This window comes from Lissotriton helveticus, chromosome 7 (genome assembly GCF_964261635.1).
Source record: "Lissotriton helveticus chromosome 7, aLisHel1.1, whole genome shotgun sequence".
NCBI lineage: Eukaryota > Metazoa > Chordata > Amphibia > Caudata > Salamandridae > Lissotriton > Lissotriton helveticus.
The window spans coordinates 1,261,160,007-1,261,181,436 of NC_136068.1; the positions used below are offsets into that span (position 1 = coordinate 1,261,160,007).

General features: G+C 42.3%; 1 protein-coding gene across 11 annotated transcripts in view; it reads right to left on the bottom strand.

Moving 5' to 3' along the window:
- EPN3 (epsin 3) overlaps nucleotides 1-21,430 on the bottom strand; it is a 421,892-nt gene that overhangs the window by 94,741 nt on the left and 305,721 nt on the right. For all 11 annotated transcript variants that reach the window (XM_078654449.1, XM_078654444.1, XM_078654446.1 and 8 more), the window contains one exon: nucleotides 9,181-9,426. In XM_078654449.1, coding sequence (XP_078510575.1) covers nucleotides 9,181-9,426 — 246 coding nt within the window. The remainder of the gene's footprint in view (nucleotides 1-9,180; nucleotides 9,427-21,430) is intronic.

The window sequence follows — 21,430 nt, forward strand, 5'->3', positions numbered from 1 at the left end:
AAGACGGTGCTTTTCTAAATGTCATTTTTGGAAACTGGCCAATTTCTTTTCCTATGTCTGGATCTTTTTTCAAGACATGCCAATATTTTTGTAGTACTTTCCGTATTTTCTGGCTTTCCTTCGAGTAGGTCAATATCATTCTGATTGGCTCATTTTTTCCGTTTGTTATTTGTTGTTTAGGTATCAATGTTTCAATACGATTCTTTTCTCTTGCTCTCTGCTCACATCGATCTATATCACATTTGTTATATCCCCTGTTGCTGAATCTATTTGCTGTTTCTTTGAATTTCTTGTTCATTTCTATTTGATTGGAACAGTTCCTCTTCATCCTGATTAATTCTCCGTATGGGATGTTCTTTTTCAGAGCTTCAGGATGGAAAATTCGTCCATGTAACATGCTATTAGTTGCTGTGATTTTTCTGTGGACAGTAGTCTCAAGCTGACCATTAAGAACATAGACCTTTGTGTCCAAGAATACCACTTCACTTGAGCTTATACTGTAGGTGAATCTCAGTCCTATTTCGTTGTTGTTTAATATTTTATTGCGGTCAGCCCCAGTTCGTGATCAATAGAGGTGTAAAGAGATACAACATCTATGGTTACCAGCCGGTAACCATCCATCCAATGAATATTGAATGGATGGATGGTTACCGGCTGGTAACCACAGATGTTGTATCTCTTTACACCTCTATTGATCACGAACTGGGGCTGACCGCAATAAAATATTTCTTGAAACAAAAACCATTAGATCAATTGAAACATTGTGACATGCTTATGGAAATGGTGCAGATGTGCCTTACTAATAATGTTTTCCTTTTAAACAAGGTATACTACACCCAAATCTGTGGAACAGCGATGGGAGTTTCCTTCTCTCCAAGCTACGCCAACCTAGTTATGGGATGGTGGGAAAAACTGATAGCTTGGAGAGAAGGAAACGACCAGTTCACAGTCAGAGTGATTCTCTGGCTGCGATTTATTGACGATCTATTCCTAATATGGAATGGACCGAGTGAGGAATTTCTGAAATACATGCAAATCCTAAACAACAACGAAATAGGACTGAGATTCACCTACAGTATAAGCTCAAGTGAAGTGGTATTCTTGGACACAAAGGTCTATGTTCTTAATGGTCAGCTTGAGACTACGGTCCACAGAAAAATCACAGCAACTAATAGCATGTTACATGGACGAAGTTTCCATCCTGAAGCTCTGAAAAAGAACATCCCATACGGAGAATTTATCAGGATGAAGAGGAACTGTTCCAATCAAATAGAAATGAACAAGAAATTCAAAGAAACAGCAAATAGATTCAGCAACAGGGGATATAACAAATGTGATATAGATCGATGTGAGCAGAGAGCAAGAGAAAAGAATCGGATTGAAACATTGATACCTAAACAACAAATATCAAACGGAATAAATGAGCCAATCAGAATGATATTGACCTACTCGAAGGAAAGCCAGAAAATACGGAAAGTACTACAAAAATAGTGGCATGTCTTGAAAAAAGATCCAGACATAGGAAAAGAAATTGGCCAGTTTCCAAAAATGACATTTAGAAAAGCACCGTCTTTACAAGACAAACTGGTCAATAGTCACTTTGAAGAAAAGAAAAAGACCAATAATTGGCTAGATGGGAGACGACAGGGTTTTACCAAATGCATGCAATGCAAAGCATGCCAAGTTGGACGAAACCTATCTAAAATAAAGGATCCTAAAGGAAAATTCTTCAAAGTAGAGAATGTCATCACGTGTAAAACGACACATGTGGTGTACTTACTGCAATGTTTCTGTGGGAAGAGGTACATCGGGAGCACCATTTGCCCCCTACACAAGAGGATATTGGAACATATCCGAGCAATTGAAAACAAGGACCTGAGTTATGCTATGGCCAAGCACATGTTAACCCATGCAAACGAGAAAAAGACATGGAAGGGCATTACATATTGCGGCTTAGCTACTGTACCGATAAAAGAAAGAGGTGGAAACAGACTGATGACCCTACGCAGATTAGAGTCAAGATTGATCATTCGATTTAAAACTAAAAACCCTGGAGGATTAAATGGCGATGAGGAACTTTATGTGCACCTGTGATGAGCTTGAAAATCTGAAAAGACACTGGTTGAGAATAAGATATATAGAGGTCTAATATGGAAAAAGTATAAATATCTTCAAAATAAGGGCACTAGTCCCTAAATAATAGGAACATTGCGCAGTACGTACCAACGTGACGGCACATTAATTCTCTTGAAAACTTTGAGCTTATGAGTACTAAACTCGTTTTATACTTAGCAATCAAATATCGCAAATGTTATTCAAATATCTCTCACTGAGAGAGTACAGAATTATATGCAGAAACAAATGCAATGTGTTCATGTAAGGATTTATGCTTGTACATATAGTGATCCAAACCAGTCTTTTATGCACCACATAACAACAAAAAAATATATATATTTTGCCGTAATTGTGAAACAAATGAAATAATGGTAAATGTAACTTCCAGAACCATAATGCATCATAATAATGCTAGTATGATTAGTCTGGTAAAGGAAATGTGCTTATATCAATAATGCAACTACCAGTACCATAATGCATCTTAATAGTGCAAGCATGATTATCTGGTATAAATGTAAAAATTAACAAGGGACAAATGTTTGTAACCGTGAGCAAGATCGCAAGATTGAAACGCGTTGGTTAAAATAAACCTGCTTTAAAGTATCATCCTGGTGGAGTGCGAGTATAATTCAAGTTGGTGAACCAAAAAAAATAAAAAATATATATATCTATATATATATATATATATATATATATATATATATATATATATATATATACACATATATATATATACATATATATATATATATATATATATATATATACACATATATATATATATACATATATATATATATACATATATATACATATATACACACACATATATATATATATATACACACATACATATGTGTATAGATATATAGATAGAGATAGATTTATGATGCTATTTCAGATTCGGCATTGGATGCACTCATGTCGCCCTATTATTATTAATTGTGTTAGTGCCATGAAGGTGTGACAAAAATCGCTGGTCTCCACCGAAACGAGTGTCGGCGAATCGTTTGATAACAAGACTGAATGCTTAGCATGTATAAAACTTAGAGCAATGATGTGGATATGTGTGAGAATACCTGTTGAATGAATGTGCTGAGAGTTGTACAGGTGTTGAATTTGGCTATTAGTTGGGTTAGCTCTATGGTGCTCAAATGTATGGTACACCTTTTGTTATTTAGTAATATTTGTAATGTTTTGTACTGTGATATGTATAGATACATGTATCTTTATATGATGATTATAATAAATAACTATTTTTGATAACATTCTGGATGAAGGCATTGATGACTCTATATGTCTGATTAATGTTATTGCAATAGATATATACATACACACTATAAATCAGATAAATTGGTAAGCATCCTTAAAGAATGCGAGATACTCCGACGACTAAACCTTTACAGGCAACTTGTTTGTTTTTTCCGTACATGCAAATGCTTCCCTGATTCTTCAGCCTGTTTATTTATTGTTCAGGGGCCCTCTTTTTGGTGTCATTTATTGATCAACATTGATGCTTGTGTAACCGTATGGAATATGCAGGTAATCTCACAAACAGACATTGATCACAACAACCTTACTGCCTAACTTATCGATGATGATAAACAATCAGGACATGAATCAACATAATCACGGTACATCTGACCAGCTAGATAATACAAGGAGAGCTTAATGGAGGTCAGCTAAACATAACTGTGTGTCCCAAGCATGATGAATTTAATTCACCCTAGTCTGGTAGAATTAACCAAAACTGAAGGAGCTGATGAGAATAGGATGATTAAACGTTGAGAAAATTACTATTATTTGTTATATATCCCCTCTTTTGGTCAACCACTAAAATTAACACTTATGCTATTAAACATTTGCTAACTGGTTTGATCACAAAAGCTGGTATATGAAGGAGTTGCCCTATGGCTTAGCAAGCTGATTTGCGCCTGGAGACTCAGTGACAGCTTTTTGTAGATTGAGATGGTCCTGTAAAGCTTTCATATGTGAGAAAAGGGCCACAACACAACAGAAAACTTGGGAGAAAGTCAGAAAAGCTGCTTCAGAACAAATTCTAGAAAATGGTCATTTCAGAGGGCTATAACAGATTTAGAAATAATCAGGGTACATGCACTGGGGCCCAGGTTTGGGTTCGACGTTTATGTAAAGCTTAAATGTGGAACGACGATAAACTATAGTGAATTACAGCAAAGATATCACAATTATGGAGGTAGAAAATTCCTTTGTTTAACAATCAAAGAAAGTCCCAGACCTTGAACCAGAAGATCCTTACACATCAACCCCAACTCACCCCAGCCCTCCTTCCACCTTGCAATAACTTCAGACTATCTTCCTCAGCCATGTAGAATAAAGTTTGTTATTCTGAGTAAAACATGCATTTACAGCATCAGCCTGTCAGCTGAATCCCCAGTGTTTACTGCACCTTCGCATAATGTGTTACCATTCTGTATTTATGAATCAAGTGTGGCACACCTGAATACCATCTGGATGGAACCAAAACTTTAAAAGAAAAAAGCATTTCCATGTTGTCAAAGAAATTGTGGTTAGTGCTCTACAAAGCTAAAATGAGGACATTTACTGAGATCTCAAATATCTTTCTCATCAAGGTCAGTAAAGCTTTCTGATTTGCAGACTGAAACATGTACTTTCAACACCAGTGAAGTCTGTCATTTACCCATGAGATCAACTGCAGGTTCACCAGAAGAGTGCTAATTAACTACTAGAGTTGTAACATTTTGAATTTATGAAAGTGTTGGACACCTGAATGCCATCTTGATGAAATCAAAGCTGCAAAACTGACTGTCTGCCTTTCTACAGAGGCGACTGCAGTAAAGGTACAGAATTAGGGTGTTCCTTTTACCATAGAGATTATGGTTAGGGAGCTAAAATGGGGATTTTATTTTACCAGTTCTCAAACATCTTTCACATCCATGTCAATAAAAGATTCTAAAATACTGAGAGAAAAATGTACTTCCAACAAAAGCAGCAGCAGTCTGTGGTGAAGCTGCAGTTGATCACTAGGAAGTTAACCAATAGAGATGTAATGAACCACTAGAGCCCTAACATTTAGCATTCATGACAAAATATATGGACATCTGAATGCCATTTTGTTACTTGATGTTATAGTTAGGTGTGAAATCTTAACTTAAAAAACCAAGAAATTCACTGAACAAAATGGCTAAAGTGATGTCACAGTTAAGTGCTGGATTGAGACATGCTAACATTAAAACACCCAAAAACCACTGAAATAGGCCCATTAAAGTTCAGTGAATAACATGCACCCACATCATGTACTACTTATGACCTCACATATTACATCACTCATGACAGGCTAAATGACATCATTGATGACATCTTAGTCATTGCCACCCAGCCAGACCCTGCACCCAGTTAGCATCAGAACAGACTGAGGGGCCTAGGCTCCGGCAAGGCACTGCACCCAACCTCCACTACACACAGTCTTCAGACATGTTTGACACAGGAATTATCCTGTGACCTGCACTCACCCCTTCACAAGCGATCAACACCCACCATTCACAGAAGTTGGATATTGTTAGATTTGGGGATCAAGTTGTCAGAGGTAGCTACCTTTGACCAAATAGGGACCCTTGAGTCTAGACAGGGTAAGGGATTACACTCCTAAAATAACCCCTGCTCACCCCCTTGGTAGCTTGGCACAAGCAGACAGGCTCATCTCAGAGGCAGTGTGTAAAGCAATTGTGAACACATACTGTAACCCAGTGACAACACTACAGATTACACTACACGACAAAAATCCACAATACTGTACTTTAAAAGTGGTAGAATTAGCTTAGTTCTCGTAAGATGTAAAATGCGACACTTTGAGTTCAATGTACCTTAGGATGCGTAACGCTTTACAACGAAAGTGTTGCAGGGAAGGTGATGCGTTGGTTCCTTACACGCAAGAACGGTGATGTGTCCGATCCCTTCTGATGCGTAGGGGATGCGTCTGTTCTTCTCTGCGAGGGGAGGTGATGCATCGTTTTCTTACTGCACTTCCAGGGCGATGCAGCCTGCAACACTGTGATGTGATGAAGATCCAGTGCAATGAAACAAAGATGGCGTCTTCTATTGGATGCCACACGATGCGTGCACGCCCGACGGACGTGCAGCGACTCAGCGAATCTTCTGAGCTGCGACAGGCCCTGCGACACGCCTCCCCGGTGATGCGGCGTCGTCTGATGTGGTGTCGATCCTCTTCTCCGGCGATGCGAGGCGCTTTGGAAATGATGCGACAGCTTGCAGCGGTGACATGCTTTACCAGCGATACGACAACAGTGGCTGCAACACGCTTCTCCGATGATGCGGCGACGTCGATCTTCTTTTCCAGTGATGCGAGGCGCATTAGAGTTGTGAAGCGACTGCGGCAGTTCGGCGACACGTTTCTCCTTCGTGAGTCGCACTTCCAGCTCCTTGCGACATGCGGTCCCTCAGAAAGCCCAACACAACTGCAGGCACTTCCAAAGAACTCTTGGGGAGCTGGTGGGTGAAGTCTGTTGTCCCGGAGACTTCAGCAGGAGGCAAGCTCTCTCAAGCCCTTGGAGATCATTCACAATTTGATGAAAGTACACACAAAGTTCCTCTCTCCTTTCTTTGGCAGTCTGGCAACCACTCCAGGCTAATCCCCCAAGCAGAACTTCAGCTTAGGGATAGTCTCTCCTCAGTCTCTCTGGTTCCTCTCCTCAGCAAAGTTTTCTTCTTGTTTCCCAAAAGTGATCTAAAGTTCTGGTATCGAGGTCCCCTCTTTTATACACAGTTTCTCTTTGTTCTCTGAAGGCAGAGAGGCCTTTGCCTAGTCCAAACCAGCTCTGGCCAGTCCTGGACCACTCTGTTTACATGACTCCTTTCCCTTCACAGTGCAGGGCATGGTCATCAGAAACACCACAGGAGGTGGAGCCTGCATTGTAGAGGGAAGGCACAGCCCTATTCAGGTCCCTGGTGCAAATCCTCCTTCCCATCTGCATACAGATCTCTCTATTCAGCCCTGTGCTGACTCACCTTGTCTCCTGGAATCCCCCAGCCCCGTCACTCAAACTCCACACAAGGAATAACCTACTTTCTAAAAATGGTATTTTCAAACACCGAATATTAAAACCAACTTCACTAAAAGATGTATTTTATCATTCTGAGTTCAGGCATACTAAACCCGAATTTCTACCTAGTTCACTGAGTCAGTTAGGATTATAAAATGTAATAATCAAACTGCCCATTCTGGCCTATGGGGAACAGATAGCCTTTCAATGGTGAAAAACAAAAATGGCTGTAATTCACTATTAGGACATGCCACACACATCAGGGCTTGTCCTACCTTTTACCTACAATGCACCTTGCGCCCTTGGGCCTAGCATAGGGGTGACTAATATGCAGAAAAGGCAAGGTTTATGGACTGGCAAGTGGGTGTACTTTCCCAGTCAACATGGCAGTACCAGACTGTACACAGGCTCTGCAATGACAGACCTGAGACACACTTTTACAGGCTGCTTCTGTGGATGGCACAACCAGTGCTGTAAGCCCACCAGCAGCATTTGTATTACACGCCCTGGGCACACTCCGTGCACTGTACTAGGGACTGACAAGTAAACCAAACCAACCAATCATGGAATCACTGATCCATACATCAAGTTATAATAGGAAGAGCATATGCATCAGCAGTGAAAAAGTGCCCCGAGTCATAAAACTAACAAAAACAGGTCAGACAAAATACAGGAGGAAGGCAAAAAGTTCAGGGATGACCCTTCAAAAAGGGCCATGTTCAACAGATCTACACAGAGAAGGTTGTCTGCAAACCCTGGTGCCCCATAAAGCTGTGAACTCGACTTACCATGGGAGTTGGGAGGGGGTGGGGCTTGCCCAATGGCCAGACCAAGAGTCAACCTACACATGTGGTGAACCCCTGCTGCACATGGCCTGCAGCCATGTGAAGTGGGAGGTTGGCTTAGAAGTCTCACCTGTGGTATGCCATGCTCCCATTCTTCCATGACCACCTGACACCCTACTTTCTCAGCCTTCAGAACAAAGGCTGACCAAAGGTCAGCTTTTTGCAAGTGAACACCACCCACTGCAACTACACTTTAGGTGAATACAAGTAAAAAGACAATGAAATCCATGAGTGTTTCACTTCCCAAATATCCAATTTCTTTTGCATCTTTCAAAAGCATGCAGAAAAGCTTACAACCGTCCAACCACTAACCTTGGTTATTTCACTTCTCGTTCATAAAGCCTATAATACACTGCAAGAATCACTGGTTCATCTCATTAGTAATTTCAACAATCCTGTTATTTATATATAAATCATTGATGTCATCACTGGCATTTCACATGTCATGAGAGATAATTTATGCACGGTCATAAGCAATACATGATGGGGTGCAAGCTATAGCATTAAACTATAACTGGTGAACTTCAGTGGATTTTGAGTTTTGAGCCTAAGCTTGTGTCCTCGTGTCTTATTCCAACACTTAACTATATTGTCACTATAACCATTGTTTTTACAGTGATTTGTATATATATATATATATATATATATATATATATATATATATATATATATATATATATATATATATATATATATATATATAATAAAACTGTGGGTGTATTTTAATAAATAGACGATAGTTTTTTCTCAATTACTTCCGGCACTTTAGAAGTTTATTATACATATTCTTTACATAAATACTGGTGTCTCTGTATGCCTATTTGCTCTCTTACTATGATATGGAGTGTCATTTATTTACTATTTTAATATTTCAGGATGGTGATTTTGTTTTTCTGTCCCTAGACTCATACCACCTTTTTTTTTGCATATTTACTCCCACAGCAACAGGTTTCTTTGTATAGTATTCCACCCAGCTACACAGGGTTATTGATCTTGCTCCTTTAACTTTTATCAATTATTTCCAACCAAACTCCCGACAGGTTTTGAGTGTGCTTTATTTTTTAGGCACACTCATAATGAGAAGTGCTGTTAGGAGACAAAACTCAGATTATACAGTCTGTAGACTGGACTTGAGGAATACTGTTTGCATTTTTGCTCACCTGTTGTCGGCTGACTGCTTCCACCATCTCTACAAGCGTCTGGTAATGCAGGATAGAGACCAGAAGGCTCCTTGGACTGCACAGCAGGAGAGTTGGTTAGGGAGGGAAGGTCCCACGGTCCTGCTGATGTCGTGCTGGTAAACGTGATTGTCTGACCAAAGTCCTCTTGTGGTAGAGTTACGACTGGGGCCCATGGATCAGCTGAACTAAACAAGTTTCCTGATGGCTCTGCACTTGGATTCAAGTCTAAAATTAAGAAAAATGGTCAGCCTGCTGCATCAGGTAGAAACAGTATGAATTTAAAAATCTAAAAATCCTACTAAGTGGTAGAATGAAATCAGCAATAAAACAGGTGAACGTTTGACATTTGTTAAAGACTAGTACGAGCACCATGGAAAACTAGCACGAAACTGACTGAAGGTGGTGCAAGGATGGGCAATTTGTCCCTGGAGATGCAAAAATGAGTTGAAAGATCATAGAGTAATGACCTGAATAAAAATAGCTCTTCTTTCTTTTTCCTTGTTATGTTAGAATTTTTTGTTAATGTCAAGCTTAATTATTAATTATTACCAACCAAGGACTGAAATGGCGAAATTATAATTTCAAAATATTATATGCGAATAGTGACCATGGATCAACCAAAGCACATGAAACATATATATATAATTATGATGGATACACAATGAAAGCAAATTAAGAATTTTAAAAAAAGTGTTGAGTGAGGATTAGGTTTGGTGTAAATTTCAGGGTTAGCGCCAGAACTAGGGTTAGAGTTAAGTGCTGATCTAGGACCAGGGTCGTGGCCTTAATATCAGAGTTAAAGTTAAGATTAGAGACACAATGATATGCAGGATAATTTAAAGATTAGGAAGAGGGTTGATTGCAGGAGAAATATTTTCTCTTCGGTATTGGACTGATTGTTACAAAGGTACATTTTAATAATTTATTTTCAAACATTGGCAATTTTCATGTTGGTTACTTCTTAACGGTTACTGAAATAAAATATTTGTCAATCAAATGTTTACAATGTGTTGATAATTCACTGAGATGTAATCGGGCGTCTTGTCATATATCGCGTCAACAAGGAAAAGAGAATGAACCATTGCAATCTTTGATAAAGGAAACAGGAAATGAAGAAAAGGAAGAGACTAGAGGGGTCTGGAGAAGGGGGTATGGAAGAAACAAAAAATAAGCATTAAAAATGCAATAGGTCTCGCCTTTGATTAAGTTAAAGCCATTTGCTTTCCTAATGGTATTGTATAGCAAAGCAAATGGCTTTAACTTAATAAAAGGCGAGACCTATTGCATTTTCAATGCTTGTTTCAATGGGAGCCTGTGTTGTTGGTCGGAACACAGTATCCCATTGAAGTCAATGGGAGTCCGACCGATCGGTGTTCGGAAACGGTCGGACTCCCCGAAACCTAGTCAGTCGGAATGCTTTCCGACAGACATTGTAATCAGTCCCTAAATGTGCTTAAAAGTTGTTGAGAAAAATGTGTCTCATCAGTGGAGAATTTACAAGCACATACAATGGTAGAAGACCTCTGGCCTCAGTCAGTGACTGGGATCAGATTGCTGATATTTTTGTTTAGCCAGTAGAATTTATCTTGTTTTTCTTTTCAATGGATATAAATGGTATCCAAAACTAGAGCAGTTGGATAAAGTAGAAGCATGTGTACCTAGTCCACATTGGATTATTCACACCAGAACATGTACACCACAACCTTACCAAGTACCGTTTTGCTCTGGATATTACATTTAAAAGCATACGTATGTTTCCCTTACTTTGTTGCCCTGCATTTCGAGTGCCATTCAGGAGAATACAGGCAGTCAGAGGGTGCTGGCTCTTTGAGGAAACTCCTTACCAGAGACTCACCGTGGAAGAGCTCCAGGGAACGCTGGAAAACTGTTCCAATGATCACAATTTCCCCAGGGCCACTAATTGCAAAACATTTAATGCATGCATAATGAAAACCGGTCGGCACACCTGGAGAAGTCCTACTATGCCTGGACATCGGAGGAGATGGATTTTTTCCCTGCTAGGCTCATGGAAGGAAGAAGGGATACAGCATGACTCCTTACTGTGCACAGAAATGCCATGCGCTGTCCAGGGCCTTTGAGTTACTCTGTGCAGCAATAGGATTGACAGGGACTGCCTGCCGTCAATCCAATCTGCCTGCTTACTCAGTGCGAATAGCAAACAGTGCACCAGTCCATCTGATCGGACTGGGGTGTTGATCGGTGTCTGCCCCTGTGTTAGGCTTGCACATCCTCCTCCATCCCCCACTCCCCCTCCAGGCCTCCTTGCGACCTCTCAACAGAGACTGGATCCGGCGCTTCCAGTAAATTTGTTAATTTACCCTGTACACCTGCGAAAGATCTGACAGCATATCTATGGATACAATGTATCCTAAACTGAAGTCTGTGTCATCATATCACTGAGTCCTAAATTGTTGCAGAGCCAAGCGCTGACAGCGGCAGTGCAAAGATTAAGCACAGCACGCTGGCTGAAGCTTTTGAAGTGCCTTATGACCCTGACAGTCTTTTAGGGGCTCAGTATGCATGACTAATGCACATTAGTGCGGTGATGCAGACATCAGCACTAAAAAGCATTAGTCTAACCCATGAAGCGTGGTTCTTGGCAGCACTGTGCTTGTCTGAAGGCTGCTCACACTGAATTGCAGTATGTACCTGATAATCAAATTATTAGCAAACTAAACTTTTTGCCCCCCGTTGCATGAAATCCCACACAGTATGGATAAACTAAACATGCAATTGGTATGTACGCCAAACGTCAACATTGCATGATATGATACAAAATAAAAGGGTTTTATTTTACCCTAGCTCTAACTTAGCCCCCTGTGTCATAGCTAGCTGAAAGTAGGCTTTAAAAAAATCCCTCTTTGCAATCTAGGAAAAGTAGATGCCAATCCCATTCTTAAATAGTTTGTCAGAATCCATTGCATGAAACTTCGTCTAAGTCTCGAACTCAGCAAATGGGACAAGTTAAAAACAATTACAATTGAAATGCCTTTTATTGCTCATTCCCCTTCTGAACTCCTGCGAGGCTTTTTGTGGGGTGCTGTAGCAGCACCTCCCACACCCCTACTTCCAGTGTCACTTGCAAACTCCTCCTAACCAATAGCCTCCCATGTCACATGTATGGGCCCAGTACAGCAGCCGGCTATCATAACCTTATGAACTGCAAGGTCCTTGTAACAATGTGTCTGCAGGACCTGCAATTAATTCATAGAGGGTCACCTAAATCCAATTCCACTATGCAGAGGATATTTGGCATTAATGTGCCTTACTCTTAGCTGTGAGGGGCCTGTCTGGAGCACTGACTGCGAGCGCGCAGAGCTGGGACAAACAGCCTTTGTTGGTTCCTACACTGGAGCATGGTGGCGGCTCGAGTGCTATCTGCACGCTGAAAACCCGAGGCTGCTGCTCACGGACATGCAGTGCCCTTCGCACAGGCGACGCCACCACATGCGCAGCCTGTTATTGGGGGAGGCATGCATACAAGCACCCGGAAGAAGCAGAGATGCATCACCCAGCTTCAGCCCTTGGTTGGTTGTAACGAACAAGGACTCATCTAGACACCTAAGAGAAATACTAATGTACACCGACCTGCTAAAACTGGACCGGAGGCCTCAAAGCTTTTCTCCAATTATTAAATGTGGAAAACAAGTCCCAGAATGCAAAGAAAAATCGAGGCCCGGGTGATCTTCTTACATAAGGACTTGGAAAACGTGAGAGCTCAGCCTAAATCGCTGTCCCCTAACCAACCCTTCCGTCACAACCAACCTGTCACGTTCACATACATTGGTGGGGGGTTAAGCATGTGTCCGCATTTGTGCAGAGGTTGGAGTTAAATTTATAGGGTGACCAACCGTCCGTAAATTTCACGGACAGTCCGTAATTTTGGCCGTCTGTCCGTTGTCCGTGAAGGATTCTTTAACGGACGCCATTTGTCCGTAATTTTAACCGGGCCCAGCTTCCACCCACCTCCCTCTTTGACTCCGAGGCTGTTCCAAAGCTCAGACACCCAGCAGCATTGGAGGCACAGCGGGATGGCAACGCCTCACACCTTCAGCCCGTGATGAGCTGTTAAGAGGTGCTCGAAGGTGACTGAGAGGGAGGGGCAGCTGCTTCAGCAGGGGCATCTGTTCAGATGCAAACAGGCTAGAATGCGTCATGTCTCTGCAATTTAGAGGGGCCTCACACATTCCATTTCTACCCAGGGTCCCAAACATCCTAGACTCTGCCAGATTACACCGACCTCGGTTCTTCAAACATGCAGTCTATAATGTAATATATAATGTGTGGCACAATCGCACCCACACTGATGAACAGAGTATGGAGGACAATCAGTTAAACCAGTTCTCTTAGAGTATCTCCTATAAGTACTGTACATCACAGTGGGGGAGGGCATTTTGGACAGAGCCTGTCTTCTTGTTGTTTTGTGCAGGAGGGGGTGAGGAGCCCAAGATGATACTAGAATACTACATGCCCACCCCTGTGCCCACCCTGGAAGATCCTGTTCCCCTCCTGTGATGGCTCCTGTCCCCACTGTGTTGGATCTTGTCTCCGCCCTGGGTGGCTTCTGTCCCAGTCCTAGAACGGCTCCTGCAGCGAGGGTGAAGTTCTTGATGAGCCTCTTCTCAAAAGGGCTCAGCTCAAATTAATATGGAAAGTTGGGCGAGTAAGTAAGTGAAAGGATGGGTGGATGGCTGGATGAATTAGTGAAAGGGTGAATGGATGAATGAAAGATTGAATAAATGGATAATGAGAGGATGGATGTATTGATGAGTGAGGGGAAGGAGGGATGAGAGAAAATGTAAATAGCTGGATGTATGGGTGGAAGGGTAGCTGGATGATGGATGAAGGGAAGGATGGATGAGTGGAAGGATGGATGGATGAGGGGATGGATGATGGATGAAAGGAAGGATGGATGAGGGTAAGGATGGATGGATGAGGGGAAGGATGGATGAGGGGAGGGAGGGATGGATTGATGAGGGGAAGAATGGATGAGGGGAAGGATGGATGAGGGGAAGGATGGATGAGGGGATGGATGGATGGATGAGGGGATGGATGGGTGAGGGATGGATGGATGGATGAGTGGAAGGAAGGATGGATGGATGAGGGGAAGGATGTAAATGTAAATGTAAATGTACAGGAATTTATATAGCGCAAATCACCAAGCGGTTTCAACCCGTCCTGGTATTCCCCTGTGAGATAACCCCGGCAGGGTATCCGCAAGGTGAAAGCCAGGCATCCCGCCGCGAGGGGCCGTTGTCGAGATTAAGCAAGCTATTGCCCAGAGTCGCAGAGTGTGAACCCGTGAATCGAGTAGGCACCGGAGCGAGAATTGTCGAGTCCATGGACATTTTAGGACTCAAAACCCCGCCGAGCCGCGAATTGAACCCTGGTCCCGGGCTGAACTCTGCTTCCAGGTCTGCCTCCTCTAACCAGTGAGCCACACTTCTCCACAAGGATGGATGGATGGATGATGAGGGGGTGGGTGAAAGGATGGATGGATGATGAGGGGAAGGATGGATGGATGATGAGTGGGTGGGTGAAAGGATGGATGGATGGATGGATGATGAGGGGAAGGATGGATGGATGATGAGGGGAAGGATGGATGATGAGGGGAAGGATGGATGGATGATGAGGGGAAGGATGGATGGATGATGAGGGGAAGGATGGATGGATGGATGGATGGATGATGAGTGGGTGGGTGAAAGGATGGATGGATGGAGAGTGGGTGGGAGAAAGGATGGATGGATGGAGAGTGGGTGGGTGAAAGGATGGATGGATGGATGATGAGTGGGTGGGTGAAAGGATGGATGAGTGGGTGGGTGGGTGAAAGGATGGATGAGTGGATTGGATGGTGGGTGGGTGGAAGGATGGATGAGTGGGTGAGTGGATGGTGGGTGGGTGAGTGGATGGTGGGTGGATGAAAGGATGGATGAGTAGATTGGATGGTGGGTGGGTGGGTGAAAAAATGGATGAGTGGGTGGGTGGATGGTGGGTGGGTGGGTGGATGGTTGGGTGGATAAGGGCTGGTTGGGTGGATGAGTGAAATGATGGATGGATTGATGGATTGATAAGTGCAAGGGTGAATGAATGTACATATGAGTGAAAGGGTGGATGTAAGGATGGATGAGTGGGTGAAAGGGAGGGTAGATGGACAAAAGAATGAATAGATGTGTGAAGGAGTGAAATGATAGATGGATGAGTGATAGGATCAATGGATGGATTCATGAGTGGATGAGTAGATGGATGGATGGGTGGGTGGATGGATGGATGGAAGGAAGGATGGCTAAGTGAAAGGGTCGATGGAGAGAGAAAGGGAGGATGGATGGATGACTAAAAGAGTGGATGGGTGGAAGGATTAGTAAGTGAAAGGATGGCTGGATTAGTGAAAGGGTAAATGGCTGGATGGATGAGTGAATTGATGGATGGGATGAAGAGTGGATGGATAAGTGTACAGATGGATAGGGTGAAAGGGTGGATGGATGGATAATGGATGGATGAGTGAAAGGATGGATGAAGGGATGGATGAGTGAAATGAAAGATGGAAGGATACATGATGGATAGGTCTGCAAATAGTTGAATATGTTTGGAAATGGCTGGGCTTAATTATATACTATTGCGCGACCTCTGACGTGTCTGTAAAACTTACCTATTGTCCTGAAGTTTTGTCCTGAATTTTGACCTCCTGTCCTGAATTTGTGTCCTGAATTTTGACCCTTTGTCCTGAATTTTTACACTTACTGTCCTGAATTTGCACCAATGCCAGTTGGTCACCCTAAGTTAAAATAGTCGAAGGCCGGTTCAGCCATAACTTGTGAAGGCACGGCACTGTGTTCTGCCGCTGCCTGGCTGGAAGTGGTCCGCTGGGAGCAGCGCTGCTTTCCGATAGCAGGGCTGGGAAAACCTGAGGCGTGAGCAGGCCTTGTGCACAAAACAGCCGCTCTTGGTCACGTCAAAGCCGTCCCCTGCGCTCTCTGCGTCGGCGTTCCTGGGTTTGAGGCAGTGATGTAGGCTATTATTAGCTACCCGTTGTGGGGATTCTTACCCCCATATCTTAGATGCATGGGAAGCCTATATAAATGGGACCGGGGGGATGGGGAAGGGGTGGTCGTAGCAGCGTTATCCGAAAGCTCATGGGTAACTTGTTTCTCTACCAAACCCCTCTTCCTTGAATCTCATTGTTAAATGCGATTTATTTTTTACTTTTTTGCCCCAATATAAATAAATCTCTAGTGTGATTGCTATTTATCGATAAATATATGTGCTTTCTCTGTGAAATAATGATGAACTAGTATAATTATTCCACGTTAAACTGAAATGTACACTCACTTCTCTCAAACTGTAGGCTTTATGCATACTGAGGTCATATCACGACAGAGCCGCTAATACAAGGTTCCAATGGTGCATTTGCAAATTTGGGATAGTGTGGGGTTTGCAAATTAGCAGTTGAGTAACTTGTGCTCACCTCACTTACTCTTGAATGGGGAACACACACAATAATCCCCCATTCCTATACAAGTTTCCAGAGCTGCAAACACTACTGTTATGCACGCAGAACATATTTCAGTTTCGTGCACAAAAAGGAGTATGCATCTAACATGAGATTTGTTTGCCCAGAATCACAGGATGTGGACGCGACCTCGAGGCTCGGACCTTGGTTTTCAGCACCAAAGTCGGCAATCAAATTCAAATTCAAATTCAAAGATAGCTTTATTCGGTATTTTGACAAAAAACCATAAATGCAGACAGAAGTACAAGATGCATACATTGAACACTCTAAATAACTTTTCTCATTAAAAACACATTACCAAATACAAACATCATACATAGTCGAACATATAAACAATTCTTAAAATCCATATAAAAATTAAAAAATTCATTAAAAGATCATAAAATTCATACGGTGTTCAGGGATACATGTTTTCATTTTTGATTATTATGTATTATTTGATGTAATTATGAACTAAATAATACATTTTATCGTCAAGATCCTAATCATTACCCATGGTCCCTCTACATTTAACAGCGAATGTCAGAAATTTGATCGCCGTAACAATGGTGAGTTCATCTTGCAGCATGTACAGTCTGATCAGTGCAGTTTTACAATTTCTCAGACCCCATCTCTTTAACAATGGTATCAAATATCTTTTTCTCCCCCACTGATAATACTTGCAGAAAAAAATGCAATGTATATTTGACTGGGTGGCTAAATCACGGGCATTTTATCAGTTTGGCAGACCAATCATTGGGAACGGGGAACGATGTTAACCTGTAAAAACACTCAGTCCGCATTCGTGTCAAAAGCATTCTACGGTAGCACGAACAGGTTGGCGCCAGGTAAGGATGAAGGCCCACACCGTGAAGAATGCAACGGTGGGCTACGATAGTAGACTTATTCCCATCTAAATACCACCTCCTCTCCTCTAGTAGATCAAGGCATGCCACTTTTAAAGCTTTTTTAGTTATTTGTGAGCATGATGTGGGATTTAGATAGAGATCTGGTTGGCCAATTGAGTTCAGAAATTTTTTAACATAGGCCAACCATGGCTGCTTATTAGGGGCGAATTGGTTTAAACAATCCTGGATTACTTCCCTGTTAAAAATTGTATCCTCACATGCCCATATCTTGTACCACAGCATAACTGGAGCTATCTTTATCAGATCAGTAATGTGTACTCTATCAAGTTCGTTATGGCATATGGTTGTAGACGTGGATCGTGGGACTGATAGCAGGTATCTCAAAAATGCGTTTTCCACTGTTTGTATTTGGGTGCAATCTGCCAATCCCCAGATGCCAGCCCCATATACAGCAGTGGCGACACATTTCGCTGCATAGATCTTGAGAAGTATATCTACAGGTTTCCCGCCCAGTTTTTTAGCAAATTGTTTGACAGCGCCTATCGTGCGAGAAAAGGCCAGGTTCCGCGAGGTAATTGCTGATGTCCATGTGCCTCTATTATTAAAAATGATACCTAGGTAAGAAAATGTTTTGGTCGTAGCTATCTTTGTGTTGTTTACAAAGGTTTTACAGTCTAGTTTATTTTTTATAGTAGTACAGGGCATTGTAAATGTTTTACCAACATTTATTTTTAGACCTCTGATGCTCATAAAAGTCGAGAAACCCCTTATGGCCCTCTGAAGGCCCAGCTGTGTGCGAGCCATAATCACAGCATCGTCTGCATATAATAAAAGTGGGACTGAAAGGCCATTTATTTTAGGGTAATCTACTTCTAGGTCATTTAAAAAGACTGCTACCTCATTGATATATAAATTAAAAAGGAATGGCGCAAGGATGCAGCCCTGTCGAACACCCTTTTCTATGGGGAATTTTCTAGTTCGCTCTCCGTTTTCGCCGTATCTAACCGTGGCACCTGCATCTCTGTACAATTCCTGTATGAAGTATAAAATATTTTTATCTATCCCCATTTTAACCAAGGTTTCCCATAACACTCTGATCTAAACAGTCAAATGCCGAGGATAGATCGACGAATGTTAGGAACAGGTTCCCTTTTTTTACTCCAATATATTTGCTCGTTATTAGGGCCAGGTTTAAACCCTGCTCTACAGTGCCTAAGCCGGTCTTAAAGCCGTATTGGAATTTCAAAAGAATCCCATTACTCTTGGACCAGGCTTGTAATTTAGTTAACAGCACTCTGCCGGCAACTTTCATCAGAGTGTCTAGCAAGGAAATGGGGCGGTAACATTTTGGGTCCTGCCTGTCCCCTTACTTGAATATTGGGATTACTATTGCTTCATGCCATGTGTCGGGAAAACCTACTTTGCTGTAAGCGTTTATTACGTTTGCAAGCAAGGGCGCCCAAAGATCTACATTCTCTTTAAATAAATCGATGGGAACTCCATCTGGACCAGGGGCCTTTAAGTTAGCACTCTGACAGATTGCTTGCTCAACCTCTGATGGGGTAGTAACTACATTTATTGGGAAACTAACTTGACTTGGTGCGTGTTCCACCTGCCCAGTATTCATATCATCTTGTGGTGACGTTGTTAATAAGTCTTTCTTATATAGAGAGGTAAAGTAATTAACCCAAACATCTTCCGTTATGGCTATCTCCATAGAGTCAGCCTTACTATCCGAGAAGGGGGCATTAATTTCTTTCCAGAAAGAGATGTTATCCCGTAAGGCACTTGCCTTTAACAAGGCTTCCCATGCTTGGTTTTTCAATTCATCCTGTCTAGTTCGAAGGGTCTGCTTGTAGGCTCGCCTGGCATCTTTCACTAAACCACTATCTTTTGGGACAGTCTTTAATGCCTGTACAAGAATTTTATGGGCTTTAGTACAGGCAGAATTGAACCAACCGTATAGTCTTGTTTCCTCCCCTATCTTTTGTTTTTTAGTTAACTTAGCATTTACAGTGGCACTTATCCTTTCATAAGCCCCTATGATCAGCTTGGGATTAGTGCTAAATTCTAAGCAGGTAGAAAAATGTTCCTGTTCTTTCTGGAGTAAGTCCTTCAAGAAATTTGTGGAGTCAATCTTTGCCCATTTGATGGCATATCTGTTTTTCCTGGCCAGAGAAACCGAGTGACAATGAAGTGTGCCCGATATGCTTGTTGTATGGCTCCCGGGCTTTCCCACAGAAATGCTGGTGCTGATCGGGAAGTGGTCGCTTAAAGCCAAATCTTCCGTATCAAACCTCCCCAAACAACCCTGGTTCCTATTGGACGCTAAGATGTAATCAATTACAGTGCCTGCCCCTCTGCCAAAAAAGGTTGTTTGGAATGCTACAGGTGGCTCACAAAGTTCGTTGGCAAAACCCAAGTCCCAATCATGCATGAGTTAATTTAGCATGTTGCCCAGGGTAGAGTGTTCAAAATGTGAGGTAGGATCACCTCTTAAGTTAAATATGCCACAATTTTTTGTGTCGCTGTAAGGACATAGATGACAATTAAGGTCTCCTGCTATAAGGATACAATCTGCATCCCGACCACCTCTCTTTAGCATTGCAATAAGCTCAGCTATTAATGCTTTGAGATCAACTTTTAACACATTATTGTATATGTTGATCAGAAAGAATGACCGCCCTTTCGCTTTAATCGCGAGTCCTTGTAATGAGCTACCTACACCTATTTTAGGTCCTCTCGCCTCGTATGTGGTCAGTTTTATATTGCATAAATTAGAGGCAAAAATACACAGGCCCCCAGAACCTCTTCCTCGATTTCCCTGTATGGAAGGAATATAGAAGGTACTAAAGCCCTCTATATGAGTCTCCTCCTGGTCCCAACACTCCTGTAAGCAGATTATATCCTGATTTCCCATAAAGGTCAGGAATAACTGGTCCCTAGATTTTTTACCTAGCCCTGCAATATTCCAGGATGTTATTTTTAATCTGGTTATTCCCTCATTTTGTGAGCTCCCTTCTGCCTGCTGGGTTGACGACACGATGCCCTCTACACTATGTACTACCTCTTTTTGGATTAGTGTAGTATCCGGCAGACTTAAGTATGTGTTCGGGCTATAGAATTTTTCGTGGGCTAAAGATCCTTCCCCTGTTACACCCATGGCTAGTTGTACTAATAATTGCTGATCTGGGGGCAGTAAATCCCCGCCTGGGGGGTCGGGTATATTCCCTGATGGAAGAATATTGGTGCTATGAATCTGGGGATCATCATTATGGGTCTCAACTGATTGGTCTAGAACCGGGTAAACATGGCATAACATTGCTGGCTGGTGGACCCCTTGTTCCCCTTTTGTTAACATTATTGGTCAATCGGCCATATCTAAACAGTCATACCTGTTCCTTGTTGGGGCACCCCTCCAATATTCAGGATTTGGCTCTTCTCTTCTAGGTAGCCAGGGGCGAGCATCCCAACCTCTGGTCCAGTAATTATTTCTGTTCCTGTTTCTATTGAAGTGCCCCACCTGTGTCCAAGGCCAGTCCTGGGCTTCCTCCCAACTGGTAGGATCACCATAGTTAACAATATTTAAAGGTGGATAAAAGAAGGAGAGACGCTGTACGTCAATCCCCCCCCTTTTCTCTAGAGCTGGCCAAGAGGAAATGTAGTCGGCTGTGGAAGGGTCATCGCAGTTGACTATGACACAGTCGCCCTGTACGCTTTTTTTAGTATCGCCAATCCAAAACACTCTTCTAACTGAGTTGATTCTACTGTGGTTTGATGGTTGTAGGGGTCTATTTTGACTCAACCACTGCAATACCTTATTGCGCAGTGACCATGGGGGTTCGTCTACGCT